Source organism: Mixophyes fleayi, chromosome 11 (assembly GCF_038048845.1).
Source record: "Mixophyes fleayi isolate aMixFle1 chromosome 11, aMixFle1.hap1, whole genome shotgun sequence".
NCBI lineage: Eukaryota > Metazoa > Chordata > Amphibia > Anura > Limnodynastidae > Mixophyes > Mixophyes fleayi.
In genome coordinates this window covers 73,240,868-73,263,924 of record NC_134412.1, presented here as the reverse complement: position 1 = coordinate 73,263,924, position 23,057 = coordinate 73,240,868, and the positions used below count along the sequence as shown (strand labels likewise).

At 40.7% G+C, this 23,057-nt stretch overlaps 1 protein-coding gene across 1 annotated transcript; it reads left to right on the top strand.

Annotated features, from left to right (window-relative positions):
- Window positions 1–1,025: 1,025 nt before the first annotated feature.
- SLC2A5 (solute carrier family 2 member 5) lies at window positions 1,026–22,667 on the top strand. The gene is made up of 12 exons (XM_075190761.1): window positions 1,026–1,122; window positions 5,285–5,383; window positions 8,967–9,127; window positions 11,075–11,199; window positions 12,098–12,250; window positions 13,636–13,761; window positions 14,524–14,711; window positions 17,034–17,144; window positions 18,751–18,852; window positions 20,013–20,088; window positions 21,066–21,193; window positions 22,082–22,667. The coding sequence occupies exons 1-12, from the start codon at window positions 1,078–1,080 to the stop codon at window positions 22,319–22,321; spliced, it is 1,554 nt and encodes a 517-aa protein (XP_075046862.1). The 5' UTR covers window positions 1,026–1,077; the 3' UTR covers window positions 22,322–22,667.
- The last annotated feature ends 390 nt before the right edge of the window (window positions 22,668–23,057 follow it).

The window sequence follows — 23,057 nt, the reverse complement described above, 5'->3', positions numbered from 1 at the left end:
GACAGAATGTCAACATGTTCATTAGGTCGACAGGGTTAAAATGTCTACATTCTGAATATCGACAAGTTGTAAAGTTGACAGTCACAATATCAACATAAAGGATTAGATTTAAACTGGCAATACTGCCAGCACCACTGCCCTCCCCAAACAGCTTATCCAACCCTAGTGCTGTCGACCTAGGTTGGTACTGGCAAAATCGGGCTACAAAATATGTGGTTCCCCCCAATTTTACTATTACCAGCACTAGTAATAAAAAAAGATTTAACAGTAAAAAAAAAACATTGTGTCCCTGGTGAACTACAGGTCCTAGCATGTCCAGTCTGCCATTAAGTGTCTGGGCATGCTGGCACTACTAGTACTACAAGCACCAGTATACCCATGGCTGCCAGAGCATGCTAGCACTTGGGGAACCACAAGTGCCAGCATGTGGTGGCACACAGGGCCCGACGGGACCTGTGTGGCATACATCAATCACACCCTGGGGTGTGATTGATGTGTGATAAGGGAGAAATCCGGGTGGAACAAAAAGGTTAGTGAGAATTCTGCACGGAATACAAATTCCACCAGAGAAATGTGCAGAATTCCACACCCAAATGCGTAGTGAGGCGAATGTTCCACGGAACTATTTTGAAAATTTTACACAGCTGAGTTTACGTGGATCTTACAAACTCTATAAAAACGAAAACTAATGCTTTCGTTTTTGAGAAAAATATCTTCAAATCCATTTTGTCCCGCAGCAAATCAAACAACACTTGTTGAGATTTAATCCTATTTAAGATCATTATTACCTTGTGTATTGATTTGCTTAAATGATCAAATGATCCTTTCAGCTGCTTAATAAACATAATGATACAGAAAGATATTACTCCCCACCAAGCAAATTACTTAGCCTCATTTGTATGTTGTCCTGTCGGCCATAGTGAGTTTTTGGCAGAGTCCCCAGGGATAAAAAAAAAAAATACAAAACACTTCATTTCGCTTGAATTGATAACATGGCCAAAGTTCAGAACAAAGTCTCTTGTCACTTTCTCCATTTGCACAGAGTTGGTCCCAGGTGAGTGAGTGGCTGCGGCTCTAATGGCAGAAGAAGGAGAACATGAGAAGCCTGCGGAGAGGAAAGGGGTAAGTGAATGCAGAGCGGTTCAAAAGTTGTTGGGATTTCTTTAACATCCATTAACCAAACATGTGTAACAGTAGTTGTAAACCAAACAGAAAGAAATGGGGATAGAGCATCTGTTATAAACTGAAAAAGGTAATGTTGTAAGGTGAGATTTTCCAGAAATTGCAAATGCAAAAGCATAAATAGTACTTATAATAATTGTACAGTCTACAAAGTCTACAAAACATTGTATAGGTGCATTTGTTACAATAAGCACCACTGCCAACGATCACTTATAGCTTTGGTCAAAAATAAATAACAACATCTTTTATTAGGCTCAATTGGCTGGAGGTGCAAGTTAAGGAACAATGAATAGGAATAAGGATGGTTACTACTCTGCTTACATAAAATATGTGTCCAAATTTCGGGTCCTCCCCATATCGCTTTTACTCTGACTGTTCCGTTGTCTTGGTGCCATGTAGACATCCAAGTGGTAACTCCTTTGTATAGAGCCCAGATGTCCGTGTAGAGTATCACAGCACCTTGGGTCTCTTCCAGCACCATGTGTATGACTTTGAGTATAGCATACTGGCTGGATCCATCATCTCCTGTTTGATGCAGGATGGTCTCTGTTGTAGGTTGATCTATAGCTGCAGTCCATGTTCTTCCTTTCTGTGTTAGAACTGGTGGAGCCATCAGTAAACCAAGCTGCAGTTGTCAAATCTTCTGACAACAATGCTCAAAGAGGGGCTTCATCTACTGCTCCACCTCCTATCTGTAGAGGAGGAATTTCTTTCTCTGGGGCTCAAAATGAGACCTTTCCAGCTAATTGCAGGCTAATTTCTATTGGTTCTTGTGAAGACAATCCAGCTTTCACACTGAGAGACCACTTTCACTTCCGCTAGGTGGACTTCTTGGCTACTGCAGTTCTCACTCACAGTCCTTCGTGTCTCACCCACCCTGCCATGGGTAATTCAGTTCTTACTGTTACAGGCTGTTGCTTGTTTGTAATTTCAACATGTGCCAATGCTGTGTAGGCTGCTAACAATTGTTTTTCCAGCTGAGAATATCTTCTCTGGGCCGCCGAAAACTGTTTGGCCCAAGATCTGAATGGACCTTTTCTTGCACCACTTTGTGAGGATTTCTGCCATAAACCCCATGAAATCCCATGTCCTGTTATATTGACATTTAACGTAACTGGTTGAGCAGGTTGGAGTGGGCCTAAAGCATGATGTACTCTAATAACTTGTTTTGCTGCTTGCAGAGCATCCTCTTGTTCATTAGTCCAGATAAACTACACTTTTTTCTTTGTCAATTCTGTCTCTTTGTCACTTGTTCACTCCCAAGTACATGACACCTTCTCCTTACAGGCTCTACCTTCCTTCACCCCAGCCCATTTCAAAGCTCTCTGTCACCCTGTCCACCTACCTTCCTGTCACTGACTATGAGGTCCTCTCATTCATCCCCTCCTCTTCCCCCTCAACCTGTTCTCTCGACTCTGCTCCCCTTTGTCTCCTTCACTCTCTCTTCTAACACTTGCAGTCACCAAGCCCACATGTTCAACCTGTCCCTCTCTACTGGCATCTTCCCTTCCACCTACAAACAAATGCTTATCACTCCCATTGTCAAGAAACCATCGCTCTCCAGCTACCACTCATATCTGTACTCCCATTCCTTTCCAAACTTCTTGAATGCCTAGTCTACAACTGTGTAACACACTTTCTTACTGTTTGCTATCTCCTTGATTCCTTACATCATTCTTCCATCTCCATCTATACTGCCCTCACCAAGGTGACTAATGATATAATCTTGGCCAAGTCGAAGGGCCAGATCTCCCTGTTCTTGCTCCTTGAACTCTCTGCCACTTTTGACACAGTTGACCATCCTCTCCTCCTCATCACCCTTCACTCCCTCTGTCCTCATCGCACTGTCCTTTCCTGGATTACCTCCTATCTCTCTGATCGTTCCTTCAGTGTCTTTTCCTCTGGTGCCTGATCCCTTTTCTCCAACTATCTTTTGGGGTTCCCCAAGGCTCTGTTCTTGGCCCATTACTTATCTCTCTTTACACCTTCTCTCTTGATCAACTCATCCGCTCCTTTGGCCTCCAATATCCTTTCCTTACCTCTCTCCCTCTCTCCTCTCCTGTGTGTCCGACTGCCTCTATGCCATTCGCTATATAGCTATGTGCTACCTCAAGCTCAACATATCCAAAACTGAGCTTATCATCCACTGCCCAGTGTCACATCCCCTCCTCCTCTCTTCCTTAAGGTTGAAAGTGTCGCCCTCTCCCCTGTTCTCATCACACGCTGACTGGGGGTCATCAGTGTCCGTAATCTTAATTTCACTTCCTACATCCAGTTTCTCACCCAATCCTGATGTCTCCACCTTCGCAACACTGCCAAGATTTGGCTTTTCCTCTATCTGGATGCCAACAAGACCATCATCCATGCTCTTATCATCTCCTGCCTTGATTATTGCAACCTTCACCTTACTGGCCAGCCTGACAAACGTCTGTCCCCTCTGAAATTTGTCCTAAATGCGGCGTTGCAACTAATCTTCCCCTGCCAAAGTTCCTTTTCCGCTGTGCCTCTCCAAAGCCCTCTATTGGCCCCCTTTTACTCTAGAATACAATTCAAGTTGCTTACCCTCACTTATAAAGTGTAATATTTATAAAGTGTAATGAGTATAATATTACTCTTTAGTGCCTACATCTCTGACCTTGACAAGAAATACTCCCTTACTTGCTCAGCATGTTCTGTCAATGACCTTTGTCTCCCTTCATCACCTGTCACCACCTCACACTAACTGCCTTCAGGACTTTGACCGAACTGCTCCCCACATTTGGAACTCCCTGGCCCACCCAACCATTTTCGACCCCAACCACGAATATTTCAAGGGCACCCCGCCCCATCTTAGAACAAATCCCTCCTCACGGTCCACTGTCCCTTTCCACTACTTTCCCTCCACCATTATTATCTACATTTGCTCCCCAGCCCAGGGGCGGGCTGGGCAGGGGGGCATCGGCCCCCTGGGCCGCTCAGAATCACCCCCGGAAGCAATATCGCCGGTTTTTACCAGCGATAAATGTGATGCATGTGTGATGCGGCCGCACAGGCACGTGATGCGGCCGCGTCATCAATGACCCCCGGGCTGACATCTGCCAGCCTGCGCCTGCCCCAGCCCCATCCTAAACAGCCCCCACCTCTCGCTCTACCTAGCTCTTCCTCTCCACTTCTGTTGTCTCCATTTACTTCCATTATACTTTTGAATTTTAACTCTCAGTATGGCCCTATCTACCTCCTATCTCCTCATCCTCTTTGTAATGTTTACTTTGTTCTATATGTGCCTTTTTAAATTTTTATATGGTTTACTATGGTGCCATATAAATAAAATAATTATGATGATAATGAAATTGCTGCAAATATGGATTAAATACTCAAATATTGGTGCTTGCTTACGTTCAGTTTCATTTTCACACCTTTCTAGGAGACTGCAAAAGCCAATTAATCACATAGCTGCCTACTCTCCCGGAATGTCCGGGTGACTTCCGAATTTCTAGGAGTCCTCCTGGATTCCCGAGAGAGCAGAGCAACCTCCCGGATCCTGTCCACTTCATTAGTGTAGTAGGTGGGGGCGGGGCTTAGTGACGCATTGTGTCATTACGCGATTCGTCGAGCCCAACCCCCACATGTTCACCTCTCCCCGATCTGCCTGAGGTCAACACACAAAACATGGCAAGTATGATTAACCACTTATACAAAACTACTGTGTACCACCCTTCCCCCCCATAAAAAGCCCAATAAACATACAGCTTTTTAGAATGTCTTTTGGAATAATGCTATTGAATTTGCATTGTCTAAAAGTGAAGAGGAGAAGGAAATTCATCTACAGAGCTGTATCTGATTGGGAGGTAGACAGAGATTCTATTGTTGCTATTGTGTATAACAACAGAAAAAAAAGCACATTTATTTTCTTGTCTGTGGGATTTCCGGGTAAATAGCCATAAACACTCCTGTAACCGGCAGCTGTTGGCAAGAGGTGAACATATAGAATAAATAATCACTTTCTGGCCCCGGCATATATAATAAGTCATGTAGACCAGCTCTAGTGACACAGAAAAGGCTATCAATATATTAGGATTATTGTTCTGTTTGTGACAACACTTTTTACTCTCACTGGTTACAGCGGCTGACGACAACACTCGTCCTAGTGACTTTAGTGTCCACCATTGGGTCATCTTTCCAGTATGGATACAATGTGGCTTCAATAAACTCTCCTACTACTGTAAGTACAACACTGGATGTTGCAGTTACTGGTCACGTACATATATGTGATTTTTAATTTGTGTTCATATATTATGCCTCAAATGACAATGTCTCTAAGATAACATAATTTAGTCAACATTAAATAGTGAGCAAAAATAATTGTTCTGATAGTATTTTGCAAGTGGGTTGTAAATATTATTTAGAGATTTCTATATCAGGATGCATATGAGAGATATATCAGCAGTGTAACTATGTGCTAAGTCACACTGAAACCTGGGAGAACATTTATTAAATGCAGGGCATTATCATCATCATCATTTATATAGCGCCACTAATTCCGCAGCGCTGTACAGAGAACTCATTCACATCAGTCCCTGCCCCATTGGAGCTTACAGATTAAATTCCCAAACACACACACACACACAGACTAGGGTCAATTTGTTAGCAGCCAATTAACCTACCAGTATGTTTTTGGAGTGTGGGAGGAAACCGGAGCACCCGGAGGAAACCCACACAAACACGGGGAAAACATACAAACCCCTCACGGATAAGGCCATGGTCAGGAATTGAACTCATGTCCCCAATGCTGTAAGGCAGAAGTGCTAACCACTTAGCCCAGATTCATGCATAAATTATAGTGAGGCATGATAGCAAGAACACGGCAGTCTAAATTACAGCATGACCATCTACCTAGCACGAGTTAATTTCAGACAATGCAGTCTTCACAAACTGCTACGATTTGCAAATACTTTCTTCCTTTCTTCCATCGAAAGTATAAGCCAAAGTCTGGTTTCCATCACCTAAGAGTACGTTGAAAAACCCACATAGAGAAAACTACTCTGCAGCTGCCCATAAGCCTGGAAAGTTTGTAAGTTTGGTGGGGAGTCTAGGGATACATGTCCATCCCCTCTGGATATGCTGCTCCTTTAAGCAGTATGATGTCTACAACAGGGCTTTACAAACTTTTTAGAATCTAGAATTTAAGATGCTAAAGAGAAGGATACACAAAATATAATACAACAGGGCATCATATTTTATTTATTAGATTGCATCCTAAATTCCCAAGCATACAAAGACACACGCACACACACAGGGTTAATCTTGCAGCAGACAATTAACCTACCAATATGTTTTTTGGTGACTATGGGAGGAAACCAGAGCACCACGCACACACAGAGGACATATAAACTCCACATAGATAAGGCCATGGTCGGGAATCAAACTCACATAGCCACAAAGCTGGCAAGGACTGATAAGTTAGCTATTAATAGAGAGACTGATTAACATTTCATCAACAACAACAACAAGCTACTGTGGAGTGCGCTGAACAGTGGATATATTATTAATACAGGCCTAGGTGATAGTGTTTATTATTTTAGTTTAAAGCTATACAACATCAGGGGCGCACGGAGGATTGTCGGGGGGGAGGGGGGGGGGGTTCCCCTTGCCGACCCCCAATAAAAAATAAAAAAAACAGAGAGAGAGCTGCTGCGCATGCGCGGGTCCTATACAGCAGCCGCGGCGCTGTCTAAGAAGCGTCCGCTGTGCTGTATACAATACAGCACCGCCGCGGACGCTTCTTTGACAGCGCCGCGGCTGCTGTATAGGACAGTGGCCACTTAGTTAGCGCAGGGGGGGGGTTACTGGAGACTCAGAAACCCCCCCTGCGTGCGCCACTGAACATACTGATACACTAGTGGCATCGATGAGTTGCCATGAATTTCTAATAGGAAAATACATGAACAAATAATCCATTTGGAGACTATATGATTTATATGAATATAAAGGGCTAGAATTTATTAATATATAAAAGTTTGACTACCAGCCACATAGCAATTTATTGTTGAATAAACGTAACCACTGGTCTAACATAAGTATAGACTAGGATAAATAGTGTATATCGGTTTAATTATAGTTATGAGATTGGGGAATGGTAAAATTATAAATACACTGGTGCAGGAACACCATTTTTTTTCTCTCTACTTATTTATTTTAACTCAGGGATACTTATAGTTTTATTTCAATTTGTCTTTATTAGTTTTCACAACAGCAAAGCTTTTAACATCAATATATAAATTTAATTACTATTAATATTATAAAGCGCAAACAAAAACATTTATATTTAACATTAAAAATATTATTGATATGATATAATAAAGTATAAAGACAAACAAAAGGGAAGAACATAAGGAAAGTTTGGGGAGAGGTGGGGGTAATCTTATTAAAATGATATACTGAGAGTATTTATAATGATAGAAATAGCTTAATATCTAATTTTAAAAAAAATCTATATTATATATAGCTTTAATTTTTAAACGTTTTTTTTTTCCAAATATTAAATATTACAATGTGAAATGCAGATTCTTTGAATTTTAACCATTGAAACCAGGGGGTAAATGTATCAAGCTGAGAGTTTTCTGGTGGGTTTGAAAAACCAATCAGATTCTAGCTATCATTTATTTAGTACATTCTACAAAATGATAGCTAGAATCTGATTGGTTGCTATAGGCAACATCTCCACTTTTCAAACCCGCTGGAAAACTCTCAGCTTGATACATTTACCCTCAAGTGTTTTGAAAAGAGTCTTAGGGCTAGATTTACTAAGCTGCGGGTTTGAAAAAGTGGGAATGTTGCCTATAGCAACCAATCAGATTTTAGCTGTCATTTTGTAGAAAGTACTAAATAAATGAAAGCTAGAATCTGATTGGTTGCTATAGGCAACATCCCCACTTTTTCAAACCCGCAGCTTAGTAAATCTAGCCCTTAATTTTCATTTATTATAGAATTAATATCATCTATATCCATAAATAAATCAATTTTATTGCCCCATTCTGAGATGGTTGGAGGAGAGGAGGATTGCCAGTGTATGGATATTATAATTTTAGCGGGTTATTAGAAATATCTTCTCCCAGAATTATTTTAGATAGATTTAAAACATTTTCCCAAAAGGGTTTCAATAATATACAATCCCACCATATGTAAAACGTATTTCCAATATCTTTGAGACATCTCTAACACAAATTTCATGTTCCAATTTTCATTTTCATTTTGGTATCAGATCATATGTACTATCTAAAAAGTAATTTATATTGAATTTCAATTATACTGGTATTCGATGAACTAGCCTGTTATGTTTCAAACATTTTATGCCACTTAGTTTCTTCAATCTTATGTCCCATATTTTTTTCCCATGCTTTTGTGAAATGTGGTAGAGAATTATATGATTGTTCAAGAATAATTTTGTAGAATTTAGAAATTGAATGATAGGGTTTAGTCTGATTTGTGCTTAGTTGTTCAAATAAAGAAAGGTCTCTATTGATTTCGGCAACATTTTTTATTGGATACCTATAGTTATAATTGAAAGTACCTATTAAATACTGTACTTTCTCAAAGTTAACTGGTTTAAAACCTTTAGGTGGTGTTAATGGCGCAGCATTGTACAGAACAACAGCACCACCCAGTGGCCACAGAAAATAGTTCTATAGTTAATAGAGATTTATATTTTTCTCTTTTGGATGAAACCTACCACAGGAAAATACTTTTTGCACTATAAATATGTATACATTTTATATAACTTTTCTGCATGTTTTAATTCTTTGTAGTTCATGAAAACGTTTTACAATGAAACATACACTGAACGTTACGGCGCCAGCCTTAGTGTCAGCTTAGAGACTGTGCTCTGGTCTCTGACTGTCTCCTTGTATCCACTGGGCGGATTCTTTGGGTCATTATTGGTTGGACCTCTGGTCACTAAAATTGGCAGGTAAGGGGAACAGTACTTCATCGGGTTATAAGGTGTGAGGAATAATGCAGGGACATGGATAATCCTTGCCTTTAAATTGCTTTATGTGTCGTGTCCTACCTGCAAAGTGCTACTTTCATTGTTCTATGTGCTAAATTAGTAAATAATCTGTATCTGCTCTTCTCTTGTATGCTGCATCAGTTAAGATTTATAAATGTGTGCTTAAGATACAATATAACTGTGATCATGTCTAGAGATTGGGTTATATTCACACTTACGGTACCCTAATTCCCTCTAGAGTACACCTACCTACCTTATGCATACTTGCCAACTCTCCCGGAATGTCCAGGAGACTCCCGAAATTCGTGTTGTCACGGACTCCCGGGAGAGCAGGCAAGTCTCCCGCATCCCGTAGCTGCCTTCCCACAATGACTCGATTCACGGTGATTCGCATAATTTTGGCCCCTCCCCCGCGACAAAACGGCGTTTTCCGTCGCGGGGCGGCCCAAAATTACGAGTTTGGCCGCGCCCGCCCCCTCCCGCCCTCCAGTCACGCCCCTCTCCAAGACAGAACTTGACGAAAGTAGGCAAGTATGACATTATGATCTAGTGAGACAAGCTTACACTGCTGCAATCCAGTATAAGAGCCAAACAATTGGGTTTAACATTACTAGTCCCCTTCTGAAGTCTCCTGCCTTCACCAATCAGTGGCGACCACAGCCCAGGCAGGCAGGTGGCTTGACCAACATGGGCACACTGACAATATCACTCTCATCACGTTGATACAAAGCTGTAGTGTGGCAGGAACAAAATCAAGTAGACCATGTACATCAGGAATCAGTCGTGATTTTGATTTCAGTGTTGCCTACACTGATACCTTTAAGCTCATGCCAAGACTACAATCAGGGGCGGATCTAGATAATTGGTGTACCGGGGGCGATTTAGGGGGGGCAATTTAGGCCCTGCCCCCTTTCTGCCTTCTGAGGCTGCTGGCGACTGCACACTAGGTGCAGGTCCGTTCTGCAGTGACAGTGTGCTGCCCGAATGCTCTGATTGTGTTTAAAACACAATCAGAGCATTCGGGCAGCACACTGTCACTGCAGAACGGACCTGCACATAATGTGCAGCCATCGGCAGCAAGCCCCTGCTAGGGGGGTGCGATTGCCCCGATCGCCCCCCCTCTGGATCCGCCACTGACTACAATATCTTGAATTGGGGATGAAGGGCTATATTAAACAAAAGTGGGGACAAGGGCACTCTGCCTTGGTTGTGGGAGGGATTGCAAAACTGTCTTTGCAGAATGAACCAATTCTCTAGTCAAGACAGTGAAAACAGCAAAACATCTTGGGGTATATTTACTAAACTGCGGGTTTGAAAAAGTGGAGATGTTGCCTATAGAAACCAATCAGATTCTAATTATCATTTATTTACTACATTCTACAAAATGACAGCTAGAATCTGATTGGTTGCTATAGGCAACATCTCCACTTTTTCAAACCCGCAGTTTAGTAAATATACCTCCTTGTCTTGTGGCTAAGTGGGCCTCATTCCATGGGTTGTGCCGAAGAGCAATCTATGGTGATATCTTCAACCATCATGGGAAAATATTGCTTGGGCTGTGAGAACTCGCCACACTGGGGTGTGGACATCATACTAATAGGGGATCATCTAGAAAGCTGTGGGGAGGGCACTACAAGGAGACATTGCGTAGAAGTTCTATCTGTTGCAGTTTAACGGGAGTCAAGGACGCTCCCAATATTTGCCAATGCAATCTATTACTTGTTTATTTTCCTGGAATGCTCTCTGATACTCTAACATTAAGATGAATTGTAGAAACAGTATGGTTTTACTGTAGTTGACATCCAAAAGGAAGTAAAGGTGACTTTGACGGAAGGAGCAAACAATAGCCGACTGTCTCATGTAAACAATGATATAGGTGTCACATGGACATGATCTCTGTATCCCCAGAAAAGGCACTTTGCTGCTGAACAACATCTTCTCCATTGTTCCAGCTATTTTAATGGGGACCAGTGTCCTGGCCAAATCTTTTGAGGTCATCATTGTCTGTCGGTTGGTGATAGGAATTTGTGCAGGTAAAAAAAATCTAACACACAATATACCGAATCTAACACACAATATACCGTCTGTGGGGTGTTCTGTACGCGGCTGAAAGTGAAGTTAAACATGCTTAAATATTAAAGCAATGTAAAAAATAATCCATATAGTTACATATAGATCTAGATTAAAAACTGTGACTTTAAGTAATATTTTTTTTCCCAATTCTTGAAAACATTTATTTAAAAATACATTAAAAATGTTTATGTTATTTTATGTCAGTGACATCATATTATTAATAATGAAAATATACTATTTAATTTCTATTTTGTTGGATGTTTTGAGTAACTGTGTAACTGAGAAGCTTTTGACTAACTAAGTAACTGAAAAGATTTTGGGTAACTGAGGAACTGAGAAGCTTTTGAGTAACTGAGGAACTGAGAAGCTTTTGGGTAACTGAGAAGCTTTTGGGTAACTGAGAAGCTTTTGAGGAACTGAGAAGCTTTTGAAAAACTGAGTAACTGAGAAGCTTTTGGGTAACTGAGTAACTGAGAAGCTTTTGGGTAACTGAGGAACTGAGAAGCTTTTGAGAAACTGAGAAGCTTTTGAGAAACTGAGTAACTGAGAAGCTTTTGAAGAACTGAGAAGCTTTTGAGTAATGGAATGAGAAGCTTTTGAGTAACTGAGAAACTTTTGAGTAACTGAGTGAGAAGCTTTTGAGTAACTGAGTAACTGAGAAACTTTTGAGTAACTGAGAAGCTTTTGAGTAATTGAGAAGCTTTTGCGTAACATGAGTAATCAATGTTTAAGACAATTTTAATTTTTAATTTAGTTTCTTTCTTGATTTAAGTCTGTTTCAGTATTACTCTGTGTTTACAGAATACCCACCATTACCTTAATATAACCACAAGTTCTGAGTTAATGTTTCTTTCATAGGTCTCTCCTCCAATGTTGTTCCTATGTACCTTGGTGAGATGTCTCCTAAAAATCTTCGTGGAGCTATTGGTGTGATGCCCCAACTGTTGATCACTGTTGGTATCCTCATGGCACAGATCTTTGGAATCCGTTTCATTCTTGGAAATACAACTGGTGGGATACACTAATATAAGGATAGCATTATTAATATATGTATCCTGTGCTAGCTTACTAAGGCATAATATAAAGGAGAACTACAGTACAAAACAATTGAAAGCATATTGTTTAAAACTCCATGGGGAGATTTAATTGTCCGAGAGGTACCGCAGGACATCACCTCGATGTATGACTGTGCACGTTGCCGGCAATTACGGTGAGGAATCTACACTCACTCTAGGCGCTATGTGTCTCTGTGGACTGTTCTGTAGACACATTGGGGTATATTTAAGAAAGCACGGTAGTGCACTATCGTGCACTTACCGTGTAAATTAGGCCAGGATGTGCTCTCCGCAAATTTATTAAAGGTGCATCGCAGCAGATATCATTGACATCTGCTGCTTTGCACTCCTGATCGTTTTTGCGAGCAGTCACCATTCAACAGAATGGTGACTGCTCCTGGCCGCAATCTAACAAGTCCCGAAAAAATGTTTTTTTCGGGAACTTGTTGTGTTAATGTACCAGCTGAAGCTGGCGTACATCATCCGAAATGCTGGTAAAACTTCTGTTCTTCGTTATGTCCAGCTCTGCTCTGGAGAGCAGAGCTGGACAGCGCATGCGCAGGGAGTGATCTTGTGATCCCTCCCTGTCACAACCTCAAGCTCTCCGGACGGCACATGCGCAGTAGCATGAAGAAGAGAAAGTGCACCGAAGAGGAGGAGATTCGGAGACAGCGCGAAGGAAGAGGCAGTGGTGAGTATGGTTTTTTTTTATCACAGAAACAGCAGTTTTTTGGAACTGCTGTTTCTGGGTTCCATTTTTAATAAATTTGAGAAATACATCAGTCCTTATCCATGCGATAAGGATTGATAAGTATTTCTCGTTTTGTCCGATACATGATAAATGTGCCCCTTTGTGAATTAAATCTTCCCCCATACATAAGGCATGTTATATATACGTGAAGGTGATAAACAGGTGTTTTATATTGACTCAGTTTAGTTTTACAATCTCAGTCTCACCCGACCGGCAGCTGTAATAGTTATTTATCTGACTGCATACAAGCAGTAAAGTATATAATATTGTAAATAGTTCACAGAAAGGCAGAGAAATTAAGCAAAAAATATTGTTTGCTGTAACATATATTGAAGCTCACAGGTCTATCAATTTAATGATTGCAACAGTGGATGTGGGATGGACTTTCACATAAATATGACAGCATGCAGTGAAAGCAACTTCTGGTTTGTTTCTGATATTAACAGATAACCGCAGCTGTTCTAACATGTAACAAATTGCACAGCAATACACTGTACCCTCCTGTACAACATATCAGAATATTTACTTTTATCTACCTTTACTGACACTTTAATTGACACTTATCGTTTACCTGTTAATGTACTTTGCAGGTTGGCCCATACTGCTAGCACTCACTGGAATCCCTGCTGTGCTCGAGCTGATTTTCCTGCCTTTCTTTCCTGAGAGCCCAAGATACACGTTGCTGCAAAAGGGAAAGGAGGAAAAAGCTAAGAAAGGTGCGTTGCTGAAGGCCTGCATGCAGAATGCAGAAAATGTAGAATGCAGAGATACAGTTAGGGTATAGCAAGGTTATGTGATATAAGACATCGCATCCCTGCCCCCTGCACAGCAAAGCTGCAATTTATGTCATTCGCAGTACGCGTGGGGAGCATACTTGCCTACTCTTAATAGTATACAAAAGTAATAATAGAACTGTTTCTCCCAACTAGCCCTGACATTGAATTAATAGCATACACATTTAATATAAAAAAAAACTATTTCCCTCCCCACAAAACAGCCCAGCAATAAATTAATAGCATTCACATGTAACAAATAAACCCATTCACACAATAGGGCGTATTCCATTGTTTAGTTTCTGCACCGCGGTAAAAAACAATATTACGGTAATAGTCAGCTGGAAATCCAACGTGAAAATTACCGTATTAACGTTTTTTCCGTAGAGTTTCTTAAGTTAAGATCCTTAATGAATCAGGCACATGATTTACTACTCATTTATAGACAATAATGTGAAAAATAAATTTTGTTTAAATAGGGTATGTGATATATGCGGAAACCTCAAACTATGTCGCAATCTGCAGAGATGAGCTAGGGAGCACCCTGCTGTCCAAAAGTGGTACTGCAGCACCTGTCCTCAGGGTTCTTAGGCATCCCAGCATTTTATCTGGCTTTTGGGAATGGCTGATGGGGTTAGGTAGATATCACTATGGAGGTTCATGCTACTGGATATCTAAAGCTACTGTTTATTTTCTTCCCCAAAGCTCTGCAGCGCTTGAGAGGCTGGGAAGACGTGGACAACGAAATAAAGGAAATGTATCAAGAAGACCAATCAGAGAAAGCGGAGGGACGTCTGTCTGTCAGAAACCTGTGTTCTTTCCGTCCGCTTCGCTGGCAGCTGATCGCTATTATTGTCATGAACATGGGACAGCAGTTGTCGGGGATAAATGCCGTGAGCTGGAACTTTTATTACTTAGTAATAGGCACCGTTAACTAGGCTTCCACCATTATAGTTATTATTATTATAAATTATTTAAATAGCAAGGAAATACACTGCAGATCTGTACAGAATGAGCAAAGATGACTAGGACAGGTAAGGGAGACAGTGACATTTTCATGGTTATGACAATAGAGGCGACAGTGGTGCTGTTGTTGTGTATGGTGGGGTAATGCAGAAGCTGCTGTGATATATATAAATGTAAGCATGTAGAGATGGCATGTTCTCTGTACATAAAAAAAACTATTTAACCCCCAAATCAAAGGAAACACCTCAAATTGCATTATAACATAAAACTAGCAATATTAACTTAAATAAAGTGATCTTAAGTAGTGAAACCAAAAACTGATCTGTAAAAATGTCAATACATTTAAACATGCTTCAATACAGGTTGTGTCCTGTATCAACCAATAGGGATAACACATTGCTAACTGACAAACATGTTATGCTGTCCAGAAGAGTTATAGCAATTTTATAATTACTGTATTTAAAATTTAGTAGTTAGAGCCCCTATTAGTATACATAGGACATGTGAGTGTCACTTTCACCTGATACAATCTGAATTGCAGCATTTATAAATCATCTTTACAGATTCATTTGTTTTCCTACATAGTGCCTCACTTCTTGGGCTTTATATAGCATAAAGCAAAATATTCCCATATAAGTTACTGTACACATATAAATCAGACATTTCTTCTTTGAGGTCGTCACAGAATTTACATGGAGTCTGGGCCGGGACAAGGAGTCGGCAGAATAAGAACTGAGGGCTGAAATAAGCCTGAAGGCAATTTAAAAGCTGAGGATGTATCTTCAAACTGGATTAATCTCTGGAGTTTAATAGTTAACTATGGGAGTACGCCCATCTGGTGTCATAGGGGAGGGGTAGACAGGGTTTATAAGTGGGATGGGCGGAGAATTAATCAGTCTTTGCAGTTCTGGACGTTGCCCACCCACCCTCCCTGGTTGTCGGTACTTGGTAGCACGGATACAGGAATAGATGCGTATTGTGTTAGTGCTCAGTTATTGGCGTGCTAGCACGACTGCTTGTGATCCTGAATGGAGAGTTGCCGGAAAATGCAGTACAGTCGACAGCCAGTGGTTTGGGCGCACATTACGGTAGTGGGCACACTGCACCTGCCTCTCTTCGAGTGAATCGGCTATAGTCTCGGTACAGGTACCGCCCCTGTGGTTGCTTTCCGTCTAGCCCAGAGGATGGGCAGGTTCTGCAAGCCCGGGACGCAGTGTGCCGCTAAGATAGATTTGTGCTCCAAGAGTGTGATTGGTTGTCCCCCACTTGAACCCAAGGATTTGATTGGTTGTTCCCCAGTTGATGAGGTCCCAATGGTTAATGCTGGGGTAGTTGGGTTTTGCCTGGCAGACGTTGGACTGACTGCTCTCTTCTCCACCACTATATTTAAATAAAATATTTAAATTTGCCACACTCAGGTCTCCTGTCAGTTATTTAAGGTTATTGTTAAATAAAGGTACGAAGGTAAAGGAAGTCATGATATCAGCCGTTAAGCCTTTTAGTGACAACTGCTTTAGGGAAAAGACCGTTGATGGTCGTATGTCCAGCACAGAATAGTATATAATTATTCCTGTTCTGTAGGATTAGTAGGAAAATTGAGTCCTCAAGTTGAGGCCTGACCAACATCAGCCAGGAGTATGCCCTGATTTTCCGTGGCTTGTAACCATAGGATTTTGCCTAGTTTGGCATCTTAGCCTTTTCTGTAAAACACTTGTTTTATCATAAAATGCTAATATTTAAAAGTATTCATACATGGAATATATACAATAATGAAGGTTTAGCACACAGGCAAATTCTTCACCCAGTACAAGCTAAACATCACTTTGTTAAATAAATAAACCAGAAATGACCATAAGTGATACATCTGTCCTTCCGCTCTAATATATCTCACACTCATCTTTGCAAGACCCTTTCCAGTATTGTTATCCCATGTAACAGGCTTTGGATCAGTGCCAATGAATTATTATTATTATTTTATTTATATAGCACCAATCATATTACACGGCCCCATTGGAGCTTACAGACTAATTCCCTACCACACACTTTATATACTAGGGTCAATTTTTTTAGAAGCCGATTAACCTACCAGTTATGTTATTGTACTGTGGGAGGAAACCCACGTAAACCCAAGGAGATCATAGACAGATAGGGCCCAGGTTGGAACCCTAACCACTGTGCCACCAACCTGTAATATGCATTTGAACTCCTATTTGAAGACGTGTATTATTTCGATCTTTATTCATCTACAGGTTTATTACTATGCAGACACTATATACCGGACGGCCGGAGTTCCAGATGAAACAGTTCAGTATGTAACTGTAGCAACGGGAGCTGTCAATGTTGTGATGACTGTGGTTGCGGTAAGTCCTATGTGTGTAATCAGAGTATTGTACTGGTCAGTGATAGAGAACAAGGTTTGTCATTTGATAAATAGCGCCCAATGGATAAGTTTCTGTGCCAATGACATGACAGGGCTGCAGTAGAACCTCTAATCCTGCAACATATTCATTAATGATACATAGCAGCATCCAGTACTGGCCCTCAGAATCCAGGGCTAACAAAAGGTATATTTTTTATTGTACCATGTCTCTTGTTCTTTATAAGATCATAATTCTCAAATATTATACATGTTAAAGCACCAAGAGTCTGCTTGGATTAAAAATATCTGAAAGTCGATGTGTCCTATCAGGAAAGAGATACTACAAGCTACAATTGTATTCATGGACACAGGAGGAAGATAGAGAGTGCTGATAAAGTCAGAAGTACAAAGAAGAATTACGTGCACTCAGCTAGTTAAAAGCACAACTCACCACATTCCCAATGGGAATTTTGAGACAAGTTACTTAGCTCTACTGATCCATCACAGCACGCCCGGTATACCTATGCCATGGCTGTTTCCCACTAGGCCACCCCCATTTTTCACTTAGAATATACGCACTGTCGAGAGGTATGTAATAGAAGTTAGTGTATATAAACTTTTAGATATATGTGTAGTATAGATCTGTGCAAACAGGCAAGTTCATATTTCTTCAAAAATACAGATGATGCGCTGCTTGTTATAGTCCTGAAGAGGAAAGTAAAAATCAAAAGAGATTTAGAAAACAATGGTATTATCCTCATGATGATATCAGGGCTGTATATAAGAGCGGGTACCCCAGTGCTATAAGTCCTGTGTCATGTTATGGACCCAGTGACATTTGTAACCACTAATGTAACCTTTTGTTCCTGTATGTTTTTACATTTTAATTAAATGGAATCAAGCATCAAAATTGTGTATAGTTTCCATTTATGTTTAAACATGGTTTTAAAGAAGGGTATCACCTGACCCAAAGTATGGAGAAGCCTATTTACCACGGACAGCGGTTGGTACAAGTACTGCCGCTGTCCTCTTATAGCATACTTGCCTGCTCTCCTGGAATTATCGGGAGGCTCACGAATTTTGAGGAGTCTTCCCAGAAGAGTAGGCATCTTCCCAGATTGTTGAGGAGGTGGGGTTAAGTATGCAATTGCATCATCAAGCCCCACCCCCTGTTATTAAATGCAGGGGGCGGGGCCATGGTCACCATGTCCCACTCCTGCAGTGGTCACATGACCTCTCCTGCAGGATCACCTGGAGGAGAGAATTTAAAAGTAGGCAAGTATTTCGCCATCTCAAGTTGGCAATAGCAAGGGGAAGTACCTGTGTCCCTCTCTTAATATTTACTCTAGTGCAGGCTTGTCCAACCTGCGACCCTCCAGGTGTTGTGAAACTACAAGTCCCAGCATCCTTTGCCAGTAGACAACCAGTTGATAGCTGGAAAGGCATGCTGGGACTTGTAGTTTCACAACATCTGGAGGGCCGCAGGTTGGACAGGCCTGCTCTAGTGTGTACAATCATTTTATTCTGGTTCAGATATCTGCTCTCCAGGTTTATGTGTGTACAGATATTATAAATGTATGTTCTCCCTTCCACCACTCTTTCTTCAGATTTTCATTGTGGACTCCTGGGGTAGACGGCTACTCCTGCTCCTCGGCTTTGGGACTTGTTGCGCAGCTTGTGTTGTGTTAACCATCGCACTTGTTTACCAGGTAGACACATATTTTATCCTTTGGAACACTCGGGCTCTGTAAATTCCACAGAAATGTTCTCTTGTGCTTTGTTTAAGTGTCTGTCTATGGGTATTAAACGTTTTACTGTTCTCTGTGAATGGCTTTGTATTCCTTATTAGTTATTTTTTAGGTAAAAGCTTGGATTTGGGGAAAGGCCATCTCGCTCTCTGCCTGGCATGGCAGAATTGCAGAGAGGACAGGCTGCCCACCGTTTTCACATCACCTTTCTGCATTATGTATGCCAGCTTACATTAAAAAAATCAAATATCCTTTAAATTACTGGTAGACTATATCTATTTCTTGTATTGGTCTATGGCAGTGTTGGCTAACCTGTGACACTCCAGGTGAAACTACAAGTCCCAGCATACCTTTACAGCAATAAGCTGCTATATTGGCAAAGCATGCTGGGACTTGTAGTTTCACAACACCTGGAGTGTCACAGGTTAGGTAACACTGGTCCTATGGGATGTGATGCATATAACTTATTGGTGATGAATAGGGTGGAGGTAGCATAACAAACAGGGTCAAGTTCAATAGTGGCAGCTTTTTGTTTTTATCTGGGACCGACAAATGTTTGTATGAATTTGTTCTAGAACTCCAAGGGGTATATTTACTAAACTGCGGGTTTGAAAAAGAGGAAATGTTGCCTATAGCAACCAATCAGATTCTAGATGTCATTTTATAGAATGTACTAAATAAAAATGATAACTAGAATCTGATTGGCTGCTATAGCCAACATCTCCACTTTTTTAAACCCACAGTTTAGTAAATATATCCCCAAGTGTCAGTATGCCATGTTTTCTTTTCACCCCAAAGGGTCCCAATAAAATGCATTGCATATCTGACAATCAGAAGACCCCTAAACCATACCCCCTTGGGATCTGGACCCAGAGGTTGCACACCCCTGATCTAAAAAAATGTAAACATACGTGTCACTGTGAGCGTTGATTCACGTTCTGTAGCGGACGTATGTTCATTATAATAGTTTTATTACAATGGGTGTGGAATACACTTCATGTTTTTACTTGTGTTAGTAGTTACATGTTTTTGTGTTCTTAAGTTCATTGCCACCAGGGAAGTTCATAAATGTACTTATCTACGGAATTTACTTGTGTTAATCTGAACTTATTTCCTTTCAGACAACTGTGCACTGGATGCCCTACCTTAGCATTGCCTGTGTCATCGTCTATGTCATTGGCCATGCCATAGGACCCAGTAAGTGGATGGGATTTTGGGAAAGGTGTGTTTGGGAACTATCAGCTAAATTATTGTGAGTGAGAGAGAGGAGTGTGAACAAGGAGATAGAAGAGTAGAGGGAGAGATTCTCTGATAGACAGGAATGTCCTCCTATTTGTGCTATCATTACTGTCCTATTTCTTCAGTCATCTAATAAACAGTTATAGTCTTGGGGTGTGAAAGCTTGCCATAATTCCAAGATTTTTTGGGTGTATTTTTCTAACGGTAGAACACACTTTCTGCACTTCTGCCCAATCCACCTGACTTTTGCATGATCTCAAGTAGAGGCACCGTACGCTTATGCCACATGAATTATTTTGTTAATCTTCTATAAGGGAATATGAAACATAACACTACACACACCCCCAGCCTGAAAAGACCACATTCACCTGGGCGACATCCAAAAATCTTCGTAGGAACATCGAGAGATTGAAAAACACAAAGTAAATTTTGCTATGAAATTAACTTTGATGCTGAGATGCAGGCTTAAATGATTTGAGCAAAATATGAACCAGATACCAGATATGCAGTATTAATGATAAGTGCTGACAGCAACTGTCTTTTTGTTTTGTATGATATTAACTTTTGTACTCCTACACACCTGACCTGTAATGGCATCTACAATTCACAAGCCCTCTGGATATTTACACATAAACAAAAAAAACCAACAACATTATTCTTCTACTCAAGACAACTATAATGAATGCATCATAAATAATGTCTAAAAATACAAGATAGATCCTCAGGTTTAATCACTTATTAGATGCTGTAGGAGTTACTAGCAGATCCAGCTAGTGGGTGTGATGAATGGTGAATGTACTACATGTTCTTGGCCATCAAACCGGTAAAATTTAATCTAATTTCAAACCATTTTGAACCGGTTTGAAATTTTTGAATATCTCTAACTTTTATATAAACTGTGGTTATAAACTATTTTTCTCTCTCTATGTCTTCAGGCCCTATACCCTACGTGATCACCACTGAGATGTTTCGTCAAGCCTCCCGTCCCGCAGCCTTTATGGTGGCTGGCAGTGTACACTGGTTGTCAAACTTCATTGTTGGGCTCATCTTTGAATTCCTCAGGGTGAGTGGCTGGTATAGGCTGCCGTGACTGAACTACAGCTACCAGCAATCTTACAAAAAATACAACTTAACTTTAAAATTTGCAGAATGATTTATTTATTAGTAGGGGGTAAAATATTCCTTATTCGTTCTAATGCATAGGTTTCAATTTGAAACAAAACAAGTTTATTGTGTTAGGTGATTCTTGTTTTCTGGTGTGTTTTTTGTCCTTGGTAATAGTTATATGTTCTATCATGGAACACTTTGAAATGAGTTAAGTTATGTAAGGATATGTTTGTATGATTATCAGAATATTCACAACAGCAGTAGGTGACTGTGCTGATCTTGTGTGAGTGAGGACAGGGCTGCATGTGACTCAGCCAGTGTCAAGATGTTAAGAGGGGAACGGATGAAGCAAAAAGCAACAGACTGAGAATTAGATAGTGGATGGAGCAGGGTCCCCACCAGCACAGAGTAGTGATGTGAGGCTGCTGTCACACTGATACAACAAAATGTGTTATATTACACTCAGATACACATAGCATACACATAATCCAAACATACATATACCAAAAGCACATAGTAAGTTTATAGTGTATATAATTTTCTCCTAATAGGTTTGGATAATGTATGCAGTTTTATTTCCCTTATATTAGTATAAGGAAAATAAATTTACTAAACTGCGGGTTTGAAAAAGTGGAGATGTTGCCTATAGCAACCAGATTCTAGTTATCATTTATTTAGTACATTCTACAAAATGATAACTAGAATCTGATTGGTTGCTATAGGCAACATCTCCTCTTTTTCAAATACAATTTAGTAACTTTACCCCTAAGTGTCTTTCCAGCACATGTGCTGTTAGCTTGTGTTAATATTCATCTTGACAATGATTTTTCCTGTTCCCTTGCAGAATGGATTAGGACCGTACTGTTTCGTCCTTTTCGCTGCCATCTGTTTAGCTACATTCTTCTTCATATATTTTTTTGTCCCTGAAACCAAGGGCAAGACATTCCTGGAGATCAGTGAGCTGATGGCAAAGAGAAATGGACTCGAGGAGAGAACAGACTCCAAGGAATTTCAAGATCTTAACCCATGTCCAAATGAAATATCACAGGAAAAAAAAGATATTGTCAATAGTACTCAACTGTGACCATCCATTTCCTTATTGGACTCTTTTTCTGCTGTTTGCATGGTTACGGTGCTGTGGGAAGCATCGATCAGCCCTCATATAAAGGTTTCCAGAACACCAGAGCTGGCCGGCAGTTTTATAAATGACTACGCATGGTGGAATTCTGTTTGCCCAACGTCTATTTGAGCATATTGACATGTGGAATCTTTCCTTTTATTGTACATGGTGTTCCTCAATTAATAAACATTCTCCTTTTCTATCATAGGGGGGAATTCAATTGCTGGAGATGTGGCACTCGGCATGTATGCAGTTGGTGAAAATGATGGGTGCCAGGTCATCTTCTGAATAAATAGAGTAATAAAATGAATTGGTTTGTATTAATTAGCCGGTTATTGACCAACTGGAGACCAGGACAAAAATTACATTCGCCACCCCCCCCCAATCTACAACTACCGCAAGACATCAATTTCAGTGTTATTCTCAAGCTGTTTGGGGAATGTTTTGGAATTTGTTTTGGAATTTCCCAGGGATCTCACCCAGGGCCCTGTCCCACCTCAATTAGCAGTTATGACAAAACAATAAGGGAAAATGCTGGTCCTATGGTAGGTGTAGTGTAATGACATCAGAAAGTCCTTAACACAAAGGGGAACTAGCCACTACTGTAGTAGTGACTGACATCAGGGGAGGGCAGGGACATGGGGGAACACAGGCCAGCACCTGACATAAGTGGCTTAACAGTAAACAATTTTTTATAACC

Excerpts from the sequence above, each read along its gene's own strand:
- SLC2A5 (XM_075190761.1), top strand. The coding sequence starts at position 1,078 with ATGGCAGAAGAAGGAGAACATGAGAAGCCTGCGGAGAGGAAAGGG. Across the intron at positions 5,384-8,966 it reads CAATAAACTCTCCTACTACT|TTCATGAAAACGTTTTACAA; the intron begins GTAAGTACAACA and ends AATTCTTTGTAG. Across the intron at positions 14,712-17,033 it reads AGTTGTCGGGGATAAATGCC|GTTTATTACTATGCAGACAC; the intron begins GTGAGCTGGAAC and ends ATTCATCTACAG.